This window comes from Bos indicus x Bos taurus, chromosome 2 (genome assembly GCF_003369695.1).
Source record: "Bos indicus x Bos taurus breed Angus x Brahman F1 hybrid chromosome 2, Bos_hybrid_MaternalHap_v2.0, whole genome shotgun sequence".
Taxonomy (NCBI): domain Eukaryota; kingdom Metazoa; phylum Chordata; class Mammalia; order Artiodactyla; family Bovidae; genus Bos; species Bos indicus x Bos taurus.
This window is the reverse complement of record NC_040077.1, coordinates 128,126,901-128,147,237: the sequence shown is the minus strand read 5'-3', so window position 1 is coordinate 128,147,237 and position 20,337 is coordinate 128,126,901. Positions and strand designations below refer to the sequence as shown.

Below are 20,337 nucleotides of genomic sequence, written 5' to 3'. Positions count from 1 at the left end.
CTCTTGGGAAGCACCACCCATGTCTCTCTAGCCCCATCTGACTCTGTTTTACTTTTCTCAAAGCACTTTTCACTACCCACATTATATTTTATATACAATATATAAAATATTTTTTGTTTATGATCTTCATCAATAAGACATTCATCACTGAATCCCCAGACTGTTTCCTGGCACACAGCAATTGATCAATAAATATTTGTGGCTTGAATGAATAGATGAATACTAGGAATAGACACATTTTATCTGGAATGAATGGGCTTCCCTTGTGGCTCAGCTGGCAAAGAATCTGCCTCCAATGCGGGAGACCTGGGTTCGATGCCTGGGTTGGGAAGATCTCCTGAAGAAGGGAAAGGCTACCCACTCCAGTATTCTGGCCTGGAGAATTCCATGGACCGTATAGCCCATGGGGTCATAAAGAGTCGGACAAGACTGAGCGACTTTCACTTCACTTCTTCATCTAGAATGAATACAGATGTACTCATAATACAACTCTTTCCATCAGGGGCTACATTCTTTAAAGATTTAACTCACATGACTACAACTATAGGCATGTTTTAATTCTATCATCTCTGTTTAAAAAAAAACCTTTCTGTCTGAGCCACTAGGGAAGCCCCATTTATCTTATAGTATTACATATTTCAGGTTTCCCTGGTGGTTCAGATGGTAAAGCGTCTGCCTACAGTACGGGAAACCTGGGTTTGATCCCTGGGTCGGGAAGATCCTCTGGAGAAGGAAATGGCAACCCACTCCTGTACTCTTGCCTGGAAAATCCCATGGACGGAGGAACGTGGTAGGTTACAGTCCATGGGGTCACAAAGAGTCGAACATGACTGAGCTACTTCACTTCACTTCACACTACATATTTCATACATTTAAATGTGTATATTACTGTATAAGTATACCAATATAAACTACAAGTATATACAATATATATTATTAGTATATATTGGTACAAGTATACCAATATATACTAATATATCATGTATTGTTACCTTTTATGTAATTGTATGGGGTTTACATGAGCAGTTTTGACTATATGAGGTTTTTATTGATTCAGTTATAATGCTATAGTGCATCTTGGAAATATTTTACATTTTTCTAAGCACTCTCAGGTAAATAATCCATTTGATATTTTTCTTTAGCTGAGAAAAGTGTTTGTAAGAGCTGGAAGAAACATTTGGAGCTGGCTAGTGTCCAGGTTCAATTCCTGGGTCCGGAAGATCCCTTGGAGAAGGAAATGGCAACCCACTCCTGTATTCTTGCCTGGAGGATTCAATAGACAGAGGAGCCTGGCAGGCTACAGTCCATGGGGTCACAAGAGTCGGACTTGACCTAGCCACTAAACCACCACCACCACCAGTCATCTCTAGATTCTAATCACACCCTTTCGTTTTACAGATGAGTAAACCAAGGCGCCCAGCAAGGAGGAGGGACACCCGAGGAGATAGATGGAAGTGGGCCTGGGATTAGAACTTAGCTATTTGCCGTCCACCTGCCGCCAGATGCCCCCAAATGTTTGTACACTCGCCTGGACCGAGGTGGGTGAATCAGTAGCCTACGCCCCTCACCGGAGATCCACGGGGAAGGCACGCCCTGGTTATTATCGCCACTTTTCAGGTGGGGACTCCGAGGGCACACTCCAGGGAGGGGAACTTCCAACAGTGGGTTTTCAGGCGTACCACCTAGCTTGGTATCGGAATTACGCACGAGGCAGGCGCGGGTCTCAGTCGGCGTCTAATGCTGTGCGCCGGGTCCTCCTCCCCACGACCCCAGTATTCGTCCCTCGAAAGGGACGGCTTCCTACCTCGTCTGTCCCCCTGGGCTGAATCTGGTCGGCCGGCCTCCTTGTCGCTATGGCAACCACAAGCCTAGCGTTCTAGCTTCCATCTTCTGCCCGCTTCCTGATGAACTCGAGCCAATGGTATCCTCCGTTTCTTTAGCGTGAAAAGTTGTTGGCCAATGATCAGAGGAATTTCAAAAACCGCTGAGAAGCGGCCAGAATTTGGGGGTTCAGGTTAACTACGTCAGGATGGGCGTGGAAACTTAATACGGGTTTATCTAGACAACCTCCTAAATCTCGTGATAGGCGCAAAGCTTTAGAATTTTGCTCACCCAGAAACCCTGCTTCAAGGAATAAACCTAAAAGAACTAACATTAATTGAAGCCCTCTTTATGATAGTCAAAGAAAAAAGACATAATGGGCAACAACATACAAGGACAGCCATGGAGTTGCCCAGGTCCGTGGGCAATCAGTGATCTTGTCACTCCCTCACTTAGAACCCTCCAAGGGCTCCCCTTTAAACTTAGGGTGAAATCCAAACATCTTCATGTCCCTGGCCCGGCCCTGTGATCTCAGCTCCTCCTTCCCACGCTGCCAGAAAAATCTCGCACCTGCCACGCTGTCCTTCGGGCAGCTGCTACAATTCTGTCAACCTCCTTCCGCTGACTGGAGTTCTCTCTGAGCTCACTCGGTGTCGGGGTCTGCACCACAACTGCCTCTTTCTCACGGTTGAGGTCTCTGTCCAAATATCATGTCTTCATCTGTAAAACAGGCATGAGCCCAATGTCTCACTCAGTGGGTTGTTGGGAGGATCTGGAATGAAATGTGAAAAAGCGAAGCTCCCTGCACCTGTTAATTATTTTTTAAAATACATTTTATTTTTCAAAAAATTAATTTTTAGTTGAAGGATAGTTGCTGTATGTTACAGGTGTGCAGTATAGTGATTCACGATTTTTAAAGGTTATACTCCATTATAGTTCTTATAAAATATTGGCTAGACTGTCATTCAATATAGTGAACAATATATCAGTTCAATAACAAGGATATTTTGTTCAATATATCCTTGAAGCAGTTAGGACTATTACAGTGGTACATTACGGAAGCATTCATCAAGTGCTAGGCTTATGGGAGGACTTTTAAGTATTGCCATTGGAAGGACTGATGCTGAAGCTGAAGCTCCAATCCTTTGGCCACCTGATGAGAACTGACTCATTTGAAAAGACCGTGATGCTGGGAAAGATCGAAGGCGGGAGGAGAAAGGGACGACAGAAGATGAGATGGTCGGATGGCATCACCGACTCAATGGACATGAGTTTGAACAGGCTCCGGGAGCTGGTGATGTACAGGGAGGCCTTGCGTGCTGCAGTCCATGGGGTCGCAAAGAGTTGGACACAACTGAACGACTGAACTGAACTGAGACGCAGATGTTACCGGGAGGGTATATTGTGCTGCCAACAGGTGTTCCAGGAGGACAGGCAAGGAGAGATTTTTTTATGGCCTCGGGGCTTTGGTGGCAGGGGGAACCGGGCCTTGAAGGATGTGTAGGATTTGAATGCCTGGTGAGATTGTGGGGTCGGGGAACAGCAGGAGCAAAGCCCGGGAGAGGGCTCCGAGGGTAAAAGCGGGGGGAGGACACCCGGGCAGGCTGCCCATCTATAAGGGCAGATGCAGTGAGCAAGTCACCCGGAGCCTTCCAGACCCAGCCCGACGTGGCCGCTAGAGGGGCCCCTCGCCAGGTGAGCTCGGCGCTCCAGTGGAGCACCACTTCCCCAGGGCTCGCCCCCTACGCGTCCAACGAGCTCCGCGGTCCAGCCAATCAATGCCCGAGGGCTGTCCCGCCCGCCTCCTCCTCGAAGCCACTCGCGGGCGCCTGATGCCCGTCAGCTTTCGACTGACAGGCGGCCTGGCAAATCGAATCGCGCCTTTGGAAAGCACAACACGGCAGCCGCTCTGCATCTCTTGAGTCGGGGAAGGAATTTAGGAGGGCTGTGCCTCCGGCTTGCTCGAGGAGTCCAAGTCGTGTCTCGGAAACCTCTGATCGGTGGGCCTTAACGGAAACGCCGCCGGTGAGTAGTGATTTAGACTTAAGGCCGGGGTGGGGATGGGGTTGAATTCAGCCTTCGGTTTCAGGAAAAGCCAAGGCGTTTGTGACCCTTGACGTCCCCAGTATACACATCTTCCTTCTTGCTGTCACCAGCCTTGTCAGTTTGGGTCTCGTTGGCTCAGAATGCTGCTTTTCTTTTTCTTTTTTTCATTTTCGCATCAAGGAGAGGGCCATGGGTTTGCCTTAATAAAGGCGATGCCAGGTTTGACCAAATCAGGAAGTGAAATGGGGTGACTTCGTCACAATTGTGCCTGTACACACCGGCTCGGGCTTCCAAGGGATAGCAGATAGTGGAGTTAGCAGGTGGATGACGAGGGCTGGGGTGGGGGTGGGGGACGCATTCCTGGTCCGTGCTGGTCACTGGAAGTCGTTTCCAGCGCATTGGGTGGGGACTGAAGAGTGTAACCCTTTCGTGAGCCAAAGCCCAAGAAAGGAAAAGCGCTTACCCTGTAACTGGCACTCAGCAACCAGAAGCTGAACCGGCAGGTGATGGGAAAGGGCGTGTTTGAATTATTTCTTTAGAGAGAGCCAAATTCTAATACAGACCTTACTCTTAGCAGCCAAGACCGCTGGTTCTCTAATCTAGGAAACCTACTTTGTGGGCTGATGAAATAATTCTCAGATGAGGACTAGGGGGTGGAGTGAAAGTCATCCCTTAGTGGATTTATCTTTCCCTTTTTGAGTCAGTGACCCCTGTGCTCACGGATAGCTGTGTGGGCCTCAAACTTCAGGGGTGGTGAGCAACACAGAGTTGGTTTTCTTGCCTCTGGGGCATATGTTAGACCTGGAAAAGTGTTTTGCAGTCTGGAAAAGAAAGTCATTAGGCCAAGAATGTGTGCCTTAAAAGGGAAGACAGCTTGCACAGAATTCCTCCAAGGCTTTCTGTCCAAAATGCTACCTAGCTGAAGGGGGAGTTTTCTATGTTTGTGGGCCCTGGTGCCTCAGAGGCCTGGGGGTTCCTGAGGCAGAGAGGGAAGCGGCTTTTTAAAAGATAATTAAATGAGAGCAACCACAGCCACCACAAAGGAAAGCAAATACAGAACCCACCTGGAGAAACCAGCTGATCCGAAGAAGGTTAGGTGGCCTGGATTCCCATCGCCGCCTTGGCACATCCTGTGGCTTCTCTGACGTGCTGTGGGTGGGGCTGGCTCTATGGGTTTTATCTCTGGAGTTGCGGTGGGTGGGGCCTTGAGTAAGCCATTCCCTTCTCCACTGTGAAGCAGCCAAGGTGTACCGGGTGCTTCACTGGCCTGTCTAGAGCCAGTCAGTAGGTGTGTATGGAGGGCCCCATGCCAGGCTCTAGGCTAGGTCTTGGGAGGCAGCAATCAAACAGGGGATTCAGCAAACAGCTTCCAGGAATTTTTGCTTCAGTGCCCCTTCACCTCCAGGCTGAAAGCCTCTAGGAGTGTCTCAGAGGTTGAAGGAGCCACTCTTCCTTTCTAAGGCATAAAAGTATAGTGAAGAATAATTATGCTTTTCACAAGATTACAAACATTCATAGGGCTTTACAGTCAGGGACTTCTGGTTATGGGATTTGAGTTACAAGCTTGTCTGATAAGTATATTTCAGGTATATATATATACTGATTATATAACCTCATCTAGAGGCAGCAGCAGTCATTTAACTTTGAGGCTCTTTGACAAAGTGAGCCTGGGTTAAATGGTCTTTGTGCTGCCCTTGGCTTGAGCCCTGCATCTGATGTCTCCTAGACACTGAATGCAGTGTTAGTCCTATATCATAGGACTGTGCTGTTCACACCAGGAGCCAGAATTCCTGGGCCTGGGGCTAGATAACAGAAGGAACTGGAGGCTACTGGTAGGATGGTGGCAGTTTAGTCACTAAGTCATGCCCAACTCTTTGCAACCCCATGGACTGTAGCCCAACAGGCTCCTCTGCCCATGGGATTTTCCAGGCAAGGATACTGGAGTGGGTAGCCGTAGGAGGCATCTTTCTGATGCCTTGAAGCATGTCAGAAACTTTGTCTGTTTGGAATGTAATAAACCCTCAAACATTTGTTGCTTGAGACAAAGAAAGGTATATTTGTAGGTAAATTAAATCAATTGGTAAGAATAAAATTAATATATTCATTGACCATTTGCTGTACATGCATTTTGTATGCATTATTTCACCAAATTCTCACAACAACACATGGATATGGAATATCCATATTTCATAGCAGGGGAAACTTGCTGAAAAGTTAAATGACTTGGCCAAGGTAAAACAGGTAAGCACACAACAGGTCAAAAGTAATGTAAAATATTTTTATATTAATATAACAGGCTTTGCAAGTATAATACTCATTTGTATGCTTATTTTTTTTTAACATGAACCTCAAAGAAACCCTTAGCACTTGTGGTAGGTGTTTTGACCATGCTCCCCAAAACACTAGGGGTGTACTTTCTCTTTCTTTTCTATTTGGTAGAAAAGCTTGAGATGCCCTGAAAATGTCAGTCCAATGAAGTTAATGAGCATTTCCATCATTGCTGGTTTACTTAAGGCCATATTATTACCCCTGTTCTACAGGTTTTACAGCTGAGACTCCCAGAGGCAAAATGATCTGGTCCCTTAGGTCTTCCGCCTCCTGGTCCAATGTTATATCACCCTAGGCAGACCCTCAGGAGCAGGTCAGTTTGTCCATCTTCCATGGAGATAACTTTTCTTCTCATTCCTTCTTTCCTAAGTAAGAATGCAGATGGTTTGTTGTTTTTTATGGCAGAGGAATTTTTTCTTCTTTCTTTCTTTGTGGAGTCCTAGAGAAGTCGGTACAGGCAATGTTCTTCTTATGTAGGGGAACCTATGGAAAGGTAGCATTTAAATTAGGATATGATGGAAGGAGGGCTTCCCTTGTGGCTTAGATGGTGAAGAATCTGCCTGCAATGCAGGAGACTCCGGTTTGATCCCTAGGTCAGGAAGATACCCTGAAGAAGGAAATGGCAACCCACTCCAGTATTCTTGCCTGGAGAATTCCATGGACAGAGGCACCTGGTGGGCTACAGTCCATAGGGTTGGAAAGAGTCGGACATGACTGAGCAACTAACACACACACACACACACACACACACACACACACGTATGATAGAAAGAAGGAAGTGAAGAAGAGGAAAGGGGATTTTAAAGGACTGGGGAAATGGTTTTGAGGTAGGTGAGCCATATCTTTACTAACTGGCCAGAGGCACAATGTAATTTTTTAAATGGCCTCACTTCTCATGGCAGTTTGTGTTTCGTCCTAATAGCAGTCTTTTCTCAGGTAACAAATCCGGCTCAATGTTTCATTGTACATGCATTTTTAATGTTCTTCCCCTCCTGCTAGGGCACCACGAGAATCAGGAAACGCGTCCCCGTCTGCCTGCCTGAGAAGAAACCTAGAGACTGGCACGTCTCTGAGTGAAGATGAGGAAAAGGCTGTAAATTGGCCAAAAGAGCCTTGAAGTACCCTTTCCACGTGAGAAGGCGATGGCTGGTGGAAGGAGGTGAACCCCGCCGGGAAAGATGGCTTAGCAGCACCTCCAGCTACGGATCCAGGCCAGCTGGTCTGTGCCCTTAGCCCGCCATGGACGGAGCTCACGGTGCAGCCCTGCAGCTCCAGCAGCTCCTGCCCACAAGCAGTGCCAACCCCGTGAGAGAGGCTTCCTTCTCCTACAAGGCAAGAGCTTTTATTATTTTTTAGGTTGGGGATTTTATATTTTTCTTATGAGACAGTCACACGGGGAAGTATTGGCTAACAGATACATCCAGGGTCTGCGTGCTTATCACTGACAGAAACAGGCAGCCCCTCCATGCGTACAAGAGAATGTGTAATCTAAAGAAATGTTCATTGAAATACATAAAAAGGAATTCATTCCCCCTAAGAAGGTTTGACTTAAAAAAATCACCAGCTCCGTTACTTGGAGACAACCTTTGTTCCTGTTTCTGTAAATTTCCTTCCTGTCTTTTTCCGGTATTCCAAATTTGGGGTTGGAGAGTTTTATATCTTGGTTGTTTTCCTTAACTTTGTTGACGGACTATTTCCCTATGTCACTGAGTGGTGGTTGGAAGTGTGCTTTCTGAATGATTGCCCAATCTGTTGAGCTGCTGTATCAAAGTCCATGGGACAAAGCCTCCTATTGTTGGCTGATTAGATTGTTTCTAATCTGGGGTGACTGCAGATGCTACCGTGAACATCCCTGAGTGCATGCCCCTTTGCTATCTCTAAGAATTGGGTAACTCTGAGAGAGGCAGTTTCTCCCCACGTAGCAAGGTCACAAATGCCAGAGCATCGAAAATACAGAAAACAAGAAAGTAGAGTTCATATAATTAGCGTTGTGGTGAATGGATGCCAAATAGACAAACACAGAATCTAAGAAGACATAGAACACGCTCCCTGATGAGGTGTCTAATAAGTTTTCATTTTTATCCTCAATTCAGTTATTTATTACAGAAATATCTTCCTGCCAGAACAAAGATAAATAAGTCATAGTGACTCCCAAAAAGCTTAAGAATTGAGGTGTCAGACAGGCATGTGAACAAAGGGTGATGAACTGACCTAAAAGGGTGGGGGGAGCAGGGATAAAGGAAAGAAGATCAGTCTTCAAATCCCTACCTGCTCCCACCTCAGTAACCTTAGGCTTAACTAACCCTCAGAGCTTCTCTTATGGGTAGGATGACGGTAGTAATACCTCCCTCCACCCTTCATTCCTTTAGGGCTGCATAAATCAACGAAAAAGCACCTAGCCCAGCGCTAGGCATGCGGGACGGGTTTGACTCACTGCTTGACTCAGAAATGTCTCATGGTTACAAACAGCAACAGGTGAAGATGCACAGAGCAGAGGAAGGAGTAGTTAATTCCACCTGGGGGTAGGGAAAGAGGTTTCTAAGGGGAAGCTTGCTCTTTCTTCCTTGATTTTGTTCAGGCTCTTTTGGTTGCAAGAAATAAAAGTCCATTTCAGAGAAGTTTAAGCAAAAGGAAAAATTAATATAAGGCTACATGGTAGCTCATAGAACCCAAGGGCAGGAACGGCAGTGAGGCTTGAAAGGTACTGCTGCTGCTGCTAAGTCGCTTCAGTCGTGTCCAACTCTGTGCGACCCCCATAGACGGCAGCCCACCAGGCCCCGCCATCCCTGGGATTCTCCAGGCAAGAACACTGGAGTGGGTTGCCATTTCTTTCTCCAATGCATGGAAGTGAAAAGTGAAAGTGAAGTCGCTCAGTCGTGTCCAACTCTTATCGACCCCATGGACTGCAGCATCCCAGGCTCCTCCACCTGTGGGATTTTCCAGGCAAGAGTGCTGGAGTGGGTTGCCATTGCCTTCTCCTTGAAAGGTACTAGAACTCTTCAACCCACCTTCAAAGGAGGGAGGATCTGATTGGCCCAGCTTGGGTCAGGTGTCTACATTGATCCAATCAGTAGTGGCCGGGGGTGGAGTCCTCCAGCAAACAGGATTTTTGCTTGCTGTGGGCTTGAGGCTGGGTGGGCTGCTCCAGTGTCCTCTCTTACCTTTGGGGAAACCCTTAAGAGGACACAAGTGCACCTTGATCAGCAGGATGACCTCAGAAACAAGCATGTGCCCTGAGTTTCAGCCCCGTCCTCGTCTACCCCAGCAGAGAATGGATTCTGATTGTTGAGGGAGGGTGGTCTGTGAAAGAGACCAGCAGGCTGAACTGCTGATGACTAGCATCCCTGAGGGTCTCTGACTCTGGAAGCTTTACCTCAAACTGCAAGAGTTGGACCTCAGTTTCTTCTGTTTAGTAAGTAGGAATTTCAGCTGAACTATATGCATAGCTATATGCATGCCTGTGCTGAGTAGGACAGGAGCTATATAGGTCATTGAGATGGCTCTTCCCTAAAGGAGTCTAGGAGGGAGGCAGGTAAACATTTCCATAAGTAACTACCCTTCCAGACAGAATTTGGCACAAAAAGAGAGATCCAGTAGGGTGTTAAGAGCACGGCCTTTGAAATCTGGGAGACCTGGCTTCCAGCCCCAGTTCTGTCAGTTTGTGGTATTATATGTGTGTGATTAGTTGCTCAGTCATGTCTGATTCTTTGCAACCCCATGGACTGCAGCCTGCTAGGCTCCTCTGTCCATCGGATTCTCCAGGCAAGAATACTGGAGTGGGTTGCCATGCCCTCCTCCAGGGGATCTTCCCAACCCAGGGATCAAACCCAGGTCTCCTGCACTGAAGGCAGATTCTTTACCGTCTGAGCCACCAGGGAAGCTCTTGTGGTATGATAGCTTGGGGAAAGTCATGTAATTCCTTTGCACGTCCGTATTAAGTTCATCCTATAGGGTGGTTCAGAGAAGGCAATGGCACCCCACTCCAGTACTCTTGTCTAGAAAATCCCATGGATGGAGGAGCCTGGTGGGCTGCAGCCCATGGGGTCGCTAAGAGTTGAACACGACTAGGCGACTTCACTTTCACTTTCCACTTTCATGCATTGGAGAAGGAAATGGCAACCCACTCCAGTGTTCTTGCCTGGAGAATCCCAGGGACGGGGGAGCCTGGTGGGCTGCCGTCTATGGGGTCCCACAGAGTCGGACATGACTGAAGTGACTTAGCATAGCATAGCATAGGGTGGTTATGAGAATGACCTGAATTTACAGATTAGGAAACTGGAAACTGCCTGCACCATTCCCTGTTTTCTTCCTGTGGAAATCCTACCCACCCTTCCACCTCCAATTCAAATATCGCCTTATCCATGAAGCCTTTGTCAGTCTTCCTGGCGGGAAATAATAGGTCCTTTATACTTTTATAACCAATTCACAGTTACTATGGTCATCATAATAACAGCAGCTAACATTACTTGTGTTTGCTATAACGGACTGTTCATTCTCTAAGACTAGGTAGAAGGTAGGTACTTGTATTTCTGCATTTTACAAATGAGGAAACTGGCACACAGAGATTAGTTAACTGGCCCAAGACCACACAGTTACTTGGTTGTAAAACTGGGATTTGAATCAAGTCTGTGTGCTGCCAGAGCCCTTAGTTTTATCCACCACTTCCTGCTGCCTGGGCTTCCCTGGTGGCTCAGCTGGTAAAGAATCTGCCTGCAATGCAGGAGACCCCGGGTTGATTTCTAGCTTGGGAAGATCTGCTGGAGAAGGGATAGGCTACCCACTCCAGTATTCTTGGGTTTCCCTTGTAGCTCAGCTGGTAAAGAATCTGCCTATAATGCAGGAGACCCTGGTTTGATTCCTGGGTCAGGAAGATCCCCTGGAGAAGGGAAAGGCTACCCACTCCAGTATTCTTGCCTGGAGAATTCCATGGACAGAGAGGAGCCTGGCGGACTACAGTCCATGTGGTCGCAAAGAGTCGGACACGACTGAATGACTTTCACACACACACTTCCTCCTGCTGATGTTGTGCCAGGCACTGCATGAGGCCCCTTCTCTCCCTGACACTGTTTAGTAAGTGTCGAAATGGCAGTGGAGAAGGTAATGCCTCACTTGCTGGGGAAGGTAAACGTCAGGGAGGTGGCTTGAGGCCAGGTCACAGGTGCTGCAGAGACTGTTAGCCGGTCTGCTGCGTCCATTGCATTTGAATGTGAATGACTCAGACAGTAAAGAATCCACCTGCAATGAGGGAGACCTGGGTTCGACTCCTGGATAAGGAAGATCGTCTGGAGAAGGGAATGGCAGCCCACTCCAGTATAATGGCCTGGAGAATTCCACGGACAAAAGAGCCTGGTGTGCTGTAGTCCATGGGGTCCAAAGAGTTGGACACGACTGAGAGATTAACACGTTCACACTTCCAACCCTCAGAGCAAGCCAGAACGCAGTTTATACTTAACTGTTAGCCTTTTAAGTTCAAGGCACTATGGGAAGTCAGCTTAAATAGCAGGCAATGACAGTCTTGTCAGCATAGTACGGTAAGTCCCCTCTGTACGAACCTTCAGTTGTGAACTTTCAAAGCTGCAAGCATGCCCCTGGGTGCCAGCTGTTGTATTGTCCTACTGGACTCCTCAAGGTACTGTGCTGTAAGGTTAAAGATGTTTTCTTTATTTTTTATGTTTGTTGGTTTTTTACGTACTATCTGTATGAAAAGTTTCATAAACCTGTTACAATACAGTACTATATAGCCGATTGTGTTAACTGGGTACCCAGGCTCACTTTGTTGGACTTACAAATGAATTAGACTTTTGAATGCACTTGTAGGTAGGGGACTTACAGAATTTAAATAGAGACTCTTGTTGGCAGATGTGAAGAAGACATTAAAACAGGAGATCTGAATTGAGGTTTCACTCTGATACCAATATCCAGGGAATCGTGCCCCTGTGACCTTTGGCTGCTTTTCTGAGAATAGTTTCTTTTCTTTCAGAGTTATAGCTGGTGAAAGATCAATTCTTGGATCAGAGCATATCAGGGCCAGAAGGGTCCTTAGAGGTGTTGCTAATCATAATAATGATAAAAAATGAAAATTATAAAAATAATAATAGCAGCAGCTAGAATTGTTTTAATATTTATTACCTGTCGAGTGGTGTTTAAGCATGTGCCTTATAACGTGACATTCCTAAGAGTGTATAGTCAGCTCCATTTTTCAGAGGGGATGCTGAGGCTCAGAGAGTTAAGGCGATTCTTTTGAAGTCACACAGCCGTCAGTGACAGAGGCAGTAACCCCAGTCCAGGTCTGCTGGTCTGCAAAGTCTGTACTGGTAAGCTGAAGCAGAGAGGAAGAAGACTGTGGGTTTGCTGGTCCTTCCTCTTCGCCTTTGGGTCTATCGGAGCCTTGGCTGGAACCTGCGCCTTGGTGGGAGCACCGGGGTTTCAGTCCTCACCTTTTGTTTTCATAACACACAGAATCACTGATCCCAGGGTCAAATCCCTGTTCTGGGTTAGCCATTCAGATGTACTTAAGAGCACTTAACACTTTGAATAACTTCAGTGAAAACCCCTGGGGTGGTTCTTCAGCCAAAAGCAGAGCCCGATGGGTGGAGAAAGCTCTTATTGGTGTTCAGAGATGAAGGCCCTGGCCCTGTCCTCTTCCCTCCCTGCCAGCAGACCTGGATACTATTTCAGATTCCAGTGCTGAGGTTTGGAGGAGGAACTTAATGTCAACTTCTCTGAGCCTTCCTTTGGTCATCGCTAAACTCCTTCAAGCTTGTGTGCTAAAACAGGACTCAGAGTAATACCCACTTCATAGGGTCATTTGTGGCTCAAAGGTGATGTGTAGAAAGGCCTTAGTGCCATGCCTGACATATATACATATATAATACGTATAACTGCTCCATAAATAATGTCAGGTGCCCTGCTGGTTGTCATCTCCACTCCGGATTGCCCTCCACCGGGCACTTGAGGGCGGCTAGTAGATGTGTGTTCAAATTGTGTAACCCCTGGGCTGCTGGCAACTTCCTTGCTTGACTTTAATTCTCTTGAAGTTGAGCCAGTCACAACTTCACAAGGCTTTGGGGCGTAATTAGGGTTGACGAAGCCCTTTGAAACACTCGGATGAAAGGGTATTAAGTTATATTGCTGTTACTAACCATGTCTGTCTGTAGCCACTTGTTAGGTGTGGAGATTCATATGCTTGTAGAAATGGCTTTTAAAAGTAACCTCAGCTGCTTGTGTCATCAGTGGGAATGTAGCACTTACAAGGTGGGGACCTTTTTTTTTTTTTTGCCACCTTTGAAGCCCTTCAACCTCAGAGAACACAGTGGGAGACAGCATAGAGGAGTGATTCTCATCAAGAGACTGGAAGTCAGACCTCTAGTCTCGCATCCTCTGGTCCTCACCTTGGGCACCTTATTTCACTTCTCTGAGCCTTGAATTAAAAGACACCTACTCCTTGGAAGAAAAGTTATGACCAACCTAGATAGCATATTGAAAAGCAGAGACATTACTTTGCCAACAAAGGTCCGGCTAGTCAAGGCTATGGTTTTTCCAGTGGTCATGTATGGATGTGAGAGTTGGACTGTGAAGAAGGCTGACCGCTGAAGAACTTATGCTTTTGAACTGTGGTGTTGGAGAAGACTCTTGAGAGTCCCTTGGACTGCAAGGAGATCCAACCAGTCCATTCTGAAGGAGATTAGCCCTGGGTGTTCTTTGGAAGGACTGATGCTAAAGCTGAAACTCCAGTACTTTGGCCATCTCATGCAAAGAGTTGACTCATTGGAAAAGACTCCGATGCTGAGAGGGATTGGGGGCAGGAGGAGAAGGGGACGACAGAGGATGAGATGGCTGGATGGCGTCACTGACTCGATGGACGTGAGTCTGGGTGAACTCCGGGAGTTGGTGATGGACAGGGAGGCCTGGCGTGCTGCGATTCATGGGGTCGCAACGAGTCGGACATGACTGAGTGACTGAACTGAACTGAACTGAGCCTTCCTTTGGTCATCACTAAACTCCTTCAAGCTTGTGTGCTAAAACAGGACTCAGAGTAATACCCACTTCATAGGGTCATTTGTGGCTCAAAGGTGATGTGTAGAAAGGCCTTAGTGCCATGCCTGACATATATACAATATGTATAACTGCTCCATAAACAGCAGCCTTTATTATTTTTAATTTATTTTATTGAAGTATAGTTGAATTACAATGTTGTGTTAATTTCTACTGTACAGCAAAGTGGTTCAGTTATACATATATATATTTATATGTATAAATATATGTATATACATATATAATTATATTCCGTATATACATACATATCCTTTTTCATATTCTTTTCTACTGTGGTATCACAAGATATTGAATATAGTTTTCTGTGCTATACGGTAGGACCTTGTTTATCCATTCCATATAAAATAGCTTGCCTCTGCTAATTCCAAACTCCGAGTCCAAACTCCCAGTCCATCCCTCTGCCACACCACCCCTATTCATTGTTAGTTTCACAATTTTCCTTCTGGGTTTCACACCTCCATAGCCTCTTCTCTGATTGACTTGTCTGTTTGGCCACAGCTGCTTATGTCCTGTCTTTATCTCTTTACTGCCCCTAGGCAAGTTGTTAACAACACTGTCAACCTAAATAAACCTAGGGAGAAATAATCAAAGAAAAAGAGTTCATTTGGAATTCGAGAACTGCAGTCCAGGGCACACAGATTCAAGTATCAATTCAAACAGTAAAAGTCAAGGGCTTTTAAAGGTGAAGGGAGGCTTGCGTTACAAGGGATTTTCATTGGAGTTAGAGACAGAAGCTCATTGTGGCTAAGTGTGATTGAGCTCTAAGGCCATCACTAGAGCTGGGGGAAGTCGTTACTGTGACAAGTTGCACGTGGGTTTACAGAGTCCTTGGAGGTCATGGTTCCGTCCCGTGAGGATGTATGTAAGGTCCATCTCCTTAATGGCCTCACAGCCCCATTTTAAAACCCCTTGACTTAAATGACTCCATTTTGTGTCACATTTCACAGCACATTCTCTAACAGCCACGTAGACTTAGTCTTTTCAGAGGACAGCTTGGTCTCCCTGGTAAAAATAAGATAGCAACTACCAGTTACAGGTTGAACCATGTGAATCTTCCACCTTTGTAGGTCAAAACTGGTTGGATATCAGTCATTTCATATGGTTCACCCTAATTCTAAGTTGCTGTGTTAAGTGTTTCTTCCAAACAATCTCAAGAAGTTTCTGCACCAGCTCTGGCAGAGGAGTACTGTCCTCCCGCCCAGCAGAGCAGAGAGGAACGGAGGCTCAGTGAAGCAGATCCCACCGTCCTGCCTACCCTGAACCTGCATATGTGTGTGGCCCACACCTGCCCTCTGAACAGCATCACCCACAATTCCTGGAGCCTGTTTCAGCTCTCCTCTGTCTCCCACTAAAGTTTAGAAAAAGCAGCTTTGAGGTGTTAGAGCAGGAACCAGTCTTCTACCTGCCCAAGACAGTTCCTGCAAAATTACTGCCAGTTTATAACAATTTGCTCATTAGCATAGGTAAACTGAGGTATTAGGGTACCTGTCTGGCCCCAGGATCTTTGCCTGTTATGAAGCTGATGTTCTTGCTTTCAATCCTAAGAGCCAAACACAGAGGGAAGGACTTCCTTTGAAGTCCTCAAACTTGACCCTCCAAGGAAACAGTGTCTTTTCTCACACTTTCTTTTAGTAGACATCTAAAACTTCAAACTTTTCAGTACAGATTTAAATATCTGCAAAGCATATAGTTCCTGGTGCGTTTAAATTCTATTTTTTTAACTCTTATATATGCTTAACTAAAGCCCCCAAAGTATAAAGACCACTTGATAACCTACCATCAGTCTTCTAAAAAAACTCTTCTTTAACAGTTGGAAATTTTACATCTTTCCTTTTCCTCCCTAAGTTCCATTTCCCCCACAGAATATTATCCCAAAAATGTGTGTTGACTTAAAATTTCACATTGCAAGAGTTGTGAGTTTAAGTTTTGTTCAGAGACCTTACTGAGGACTGTAGCCCAGTAGACAGCTTCTCAGTAGCTCTGAGAAAGCTGTTCTGAAGAGGTAAGGGAGATAAGCAGTTTATATGTGATTTTTTACTAGGAAACACATGCAGTAAAATATACATCTGGGTAAAAGATTATTGCTAGTCCCCAAAAAATCTCAAGTTAATGATTTTAGTGCTTTTTTTTTTTTTATGTGTGGGAAGATACAAGAATCTGGATTCATTAAATTTTTTTCCTGAGATATGCATTTAACTCTCAAAGGGGCCTGTTTGTCCAAACACAGAACATCCTGTTGTTTTCTTAATGTTGATCGGCAACTGCAACAGATTGCAGCCTAATCCTTGTAGAATTGGGTGGTGAGCAAAAACACTCTTTGTTCTTCTTTGTTTACATGTGTCTGCTTTTTAACACTTAAAATTTTTATGGAAATACCTATCATACTTCTACAAGAAAAAGTGTAGAGTATGTAACCAAATTTTGTTTAAAAAATTTTCCTTTGACATAAGGTTCATAGGTGTTGATTCAATACAGAATTCTTTATATAATTGAATAAAAGCAATTGATTAATGCAGTATAAATTTTATCATTTTTGAGCAAAAAATAATATTGTTTAGAAAAATATATCTGAATGAGAAAAATAGGACTTTATTTTCAATATTTAAGATGCATATTACTAACTGGTAGAATGAGATAGAATTTAGCATCTGTTCTATTGCAAGCTTTGGTTATTATGGCTAGAAGAGCTTCTGTACATAACCAGAATGGAAGAAGTGTAGTGAATCACTGAATTCTTTCAACTCCTTCTGAGTTTTGTGTTAAAAATCAGGTAGTGATAAACTATTTTTATTGACCTATCAGCTAACAGTATGTTTAAGGCCTCATTCATTTGTGTTCACAACGACATACTAGACACACTTAATTTAAAAAGGGGTTTGTTTTTGCTTTTACAGTTTCCATGACGTTTACCAAAAAAGCACTATCAATATGCTAGTAACTTTTTTCACTTAGGGCACCTTGCATTAACCCAATCTATTCAGAAAAGATTGGGGAAATTGAAATATTATAAATTTAACTATACTTTGCCCTTCAGTTCAGTTCAGTTCAGTCGCTCAGTCGTGTCCGACTCTTTGCGACCCCATGAATCGCAGCACGCCAGGCCTCCCTGTCCATCACCAACTCCCGGATTTCACTCAGACTCATGTCCATCGAGTCTGTGATGCCATCCAGCCATCTCATCCTCTGTCGTCCCCTTCTCCTCCTGCCCCCAATCCCTCCCAGCATCAGAGTCTTTTCCAATGAGTCAACTCTTTGCATGAGATGGCCAAAGTACTGGAGTTTCGGCTTTAGCATCATTCCCTCCAAAGAAATCCCAGGGCTGATCTCCTTCAGAATGGACCGGTTGGATCTCCTTGCAGTCCAAGGGACTCTCAAGAGTCTTCTCCAACACCACAGTTCAAAAGCATCAGTTCTTCAGTGCTCAGCCTTCTTCACAGTCCAACTCTCACATCCATACATGACCACAGGAAAAACCATAGCCTTGACTAGACGGACCTTTGTCGGCAAAGTAATATCTCTGCTTTTGAATATGCTATCTAGGTTGGTCATAACTTTCCTTCCAAGGAGTAAGCGTCTTTTAATTTCATGGCTGCAGTCACCATCTGCAGTGATTTTGCCCTTACTATGTTGTAAAACATATATTCACAAATGTATTTTAACTATATGGGCTTCTCTAGTGACTCAGTGGTAAAGAATTCACCTGGTAATGCAGGAGATGCAGGTTCGATTCCTGGTCTGGCAAGATTCCCTGGAGAAGGAAATGACAACCCACTTCAATATTCTTGCCTGGAGAAACCCATGGACAGAGGAGCCTGGCAGGCAACAGTCCATGGGATCACAAAGAGTTGGACACAACTTAGCGACTGAACAACAACAATATATATTTTAACTATAGAATATAATTCAAATATTTACTATAAATATTTGTACATGTATTTTAATTATAAATACTTTATACTTTGCCTGAATATATTTTTTTATCAAAAGTTAGAACTGTGGGTGTAACCTAATTAACAAAGCTAGTCTTTATTGTCCAAACATCAGTTAAATCAGACTCTCTGATTTCAAATATCCTAACAAGGGCCAGAGTATCCTATTCTAATGTCTGTCATACCTTCACAGAAATATGTATGCGAGAGGAAGAGAAAACAATTCCAGGAATTGGCATTTATCACTAAAGAAATCTCCCAGGAAACAAAATTTCAGAATTCCCCTGGGTTCCTTAGTGGTTTTACAACTTGGGGCAGTGTACCAGCGTAAGATTCTACGTGAGTGAGAGACAGGCCCTTCTTTGATGAACTGGGAAGAAGCTATTGAGAAAAGTGAGAAAGGGACGCAATAGGAAGCCAGCAAAAAGCCTGAGGGTCTTGCAAATGAGGGTCTGGTGGCTGAATCCCTTACAATGCTCATCAGCAAAACTTTTGTAAAAGAAGGCCTCCAGGGCCCCCAGTCTGAAGATTACGGCCTTCTAAACCTTGCCATCCTGATTTCTCTCTTAGAAGCAGTCGTAATGACACAGAGTCTCCCTATTATCTCCAAGCCCCAAACCAAACCGTATGAGATAGAAAAGCCCCCTCCCAATCCGGCCAGCCCACCCCTTAAGCCTTAACCCTCTACACTCAGTTTTCTTCTCTCTTTGCTAGAAGATAGCCCCAGCTACAGAGAAACCCTCATTGGTCCTCAGACTCACACACACACACGTCCCTCTTTACGTCTCAGTGCCTCTGAGCCCATTTCCCCCTGGATTGTATCTCTCCACAGCACCTTTCCATCCCTCACAAGGTGCCATGCTCATTCCCACCATACAGGTTTCCCACAGGATGTAGAATGGCTTTCTCCACCTCACCGCCACCAGTGTACATCTTCAGATGTCCTTGTGAAACTGTTCCTCAGAGGGGCTTCCCTGACTTCCCTTAATCCTGCGTCTCTCACACACTGAATCAGGCCTCTGTGCTTCTCTAGGTAGCTCTAACTGAAGTGTGATTGCTAATAATCAGGTGTTTAATATGTATGACCTGAGGGCAGGGACAGTGCCTGGCACATTGACAGTCAGTGCATGGCATACACTAGGCACTGATTAAGTGAGTAAGTGTCTGGAATGCTATTCTTCCCTTCTCTGTAAAATGTCTGTATTCTGCACTAGCCTAGGAGCCTTTGAGTCAAGAACCGATTCCCCAGTCCTTGATAATAGCTACTAATTACTGAGTACCTATCCTGTGTCAGACATTGTTCCAGAGCTTTATATATTACATAGTTTGACATAACAGTTAAGAGTATGGGCTCTAATGTCAGACTACCCAGGTTCTAATTCTGCTTCATCAGCTTACCAGCTACCTCATACCCTCGGTGCCTCAGTTTCCTTCAGTTCAGTTCAGTTGCTCAGTCGTGTCCGACTCTTTGTGACCCCATGGACTGCAGCACACCAGGCCTCCCTGTCCACCACCAACTCCCGGAGCTTCCTCAAACTCATATCCATTGAGTTGGTGATGCTGTCCAACCGTCTCATCCTCTATTGTCCCCTTCACCTCCTGCCTTCAATCTTTCCCAGCATCAGGGTATTTTCTAATGAGTCAGTTCTTCACATCAGGTGGCCAAAGTATTGGAGTTTCAGCTTCAGCATCAGTCATTCCAATGAATATTCAGGACTGATCTCCTTTAGGATGGACTGATTGGATCTCCTCGAAGTCCAAGGGATTCTCAAGAGTCTTCTCCAACACTACAGTTCAAAAGCATCGATTCTTTGGCACTCAGCTTTCTTTATAGTCCAACTCTCACATCCATACATGACTACTGGAAAAACCATAATTTTGATTAGGTGGACCTTTGTTGGCAAAGTAATGCCTCTACTTTTTAATATACTGTCTAGGTTGGTCATAACTTTTCTTTCAAGGAGTAAGCGTCTTTTAATTTCATGGCTGCAATCACCATCTGCAGTGATTTTGGAGCCCCCCAAAAATAAAGTCTGTCACTGTTTCTATTGTCTCCCCATCTATTTCCCATGAAGTGATGGGACCAGATGCCATGATCTTAGTTTTCTGAATGTTGAGCTTTAAGCCAACTTTTTCACTCTCCACTTTCACTTTCAAG

General features: G+C 45.2%; 2 protein-coding genes across 10 annotated transcripts in view; one reads left to right on the top strand and one right to left on the bottom strand.

The window, feature by feature from the left end:
• STPG1 (sperm tail PG-rich repeat containing 1) overlaps window positions 1–5,026 on the bottom strand; it is a 63,794-nt gene extending 58,768 nt beyond the window's left edge. Inside the window, exons 1-2 of one of the 6 annotated variants that reach the window (XM_027520315.1) lie at window positions 4,932–5,026; window positions 2,392–2,593 (exon numbers count right to left, since the gene is read on the bottom strand). The gene's annotated coding sequence lies outside the window, so the exon portion shown is untranslated. The other 5 variants (XM_027520331.1, XM_027520336.1, XM_027520324.1 and 2 more) reach the window with 5 other exon arrangements.
• NIPAL3 (NIPA like domain containing 3) overlaps window positions 3,663–20,337 on the top strand; it is a 57,260-nt gene continuing 40,585 nt past the window's right edge. For 2 of the 4 annotated variants that reach the window (XM_027520299.1, XM_027520294.1), the window contains exons 1-2: window positions 3,663–3,846; window positions 7,195–7,527. In XM_027520299.1, the coding sequence (XP_027376100.1) occupies window positions 7,435–7,527 (93 nt within the window). In that variant the 5' untranslated portion in view covers window positions 3,663–3,846; window positions 7,195–7,434. Of the gene's footprint in view, window positions 3,847–6,407; window positions 6,509–7,194; window positions 7,528–20,337 lie in introns of all 4 variants that reach the window. The other 2 variants (XM_027520300.1, XM_027520297.1) reach the window with 2 other exon arrangements.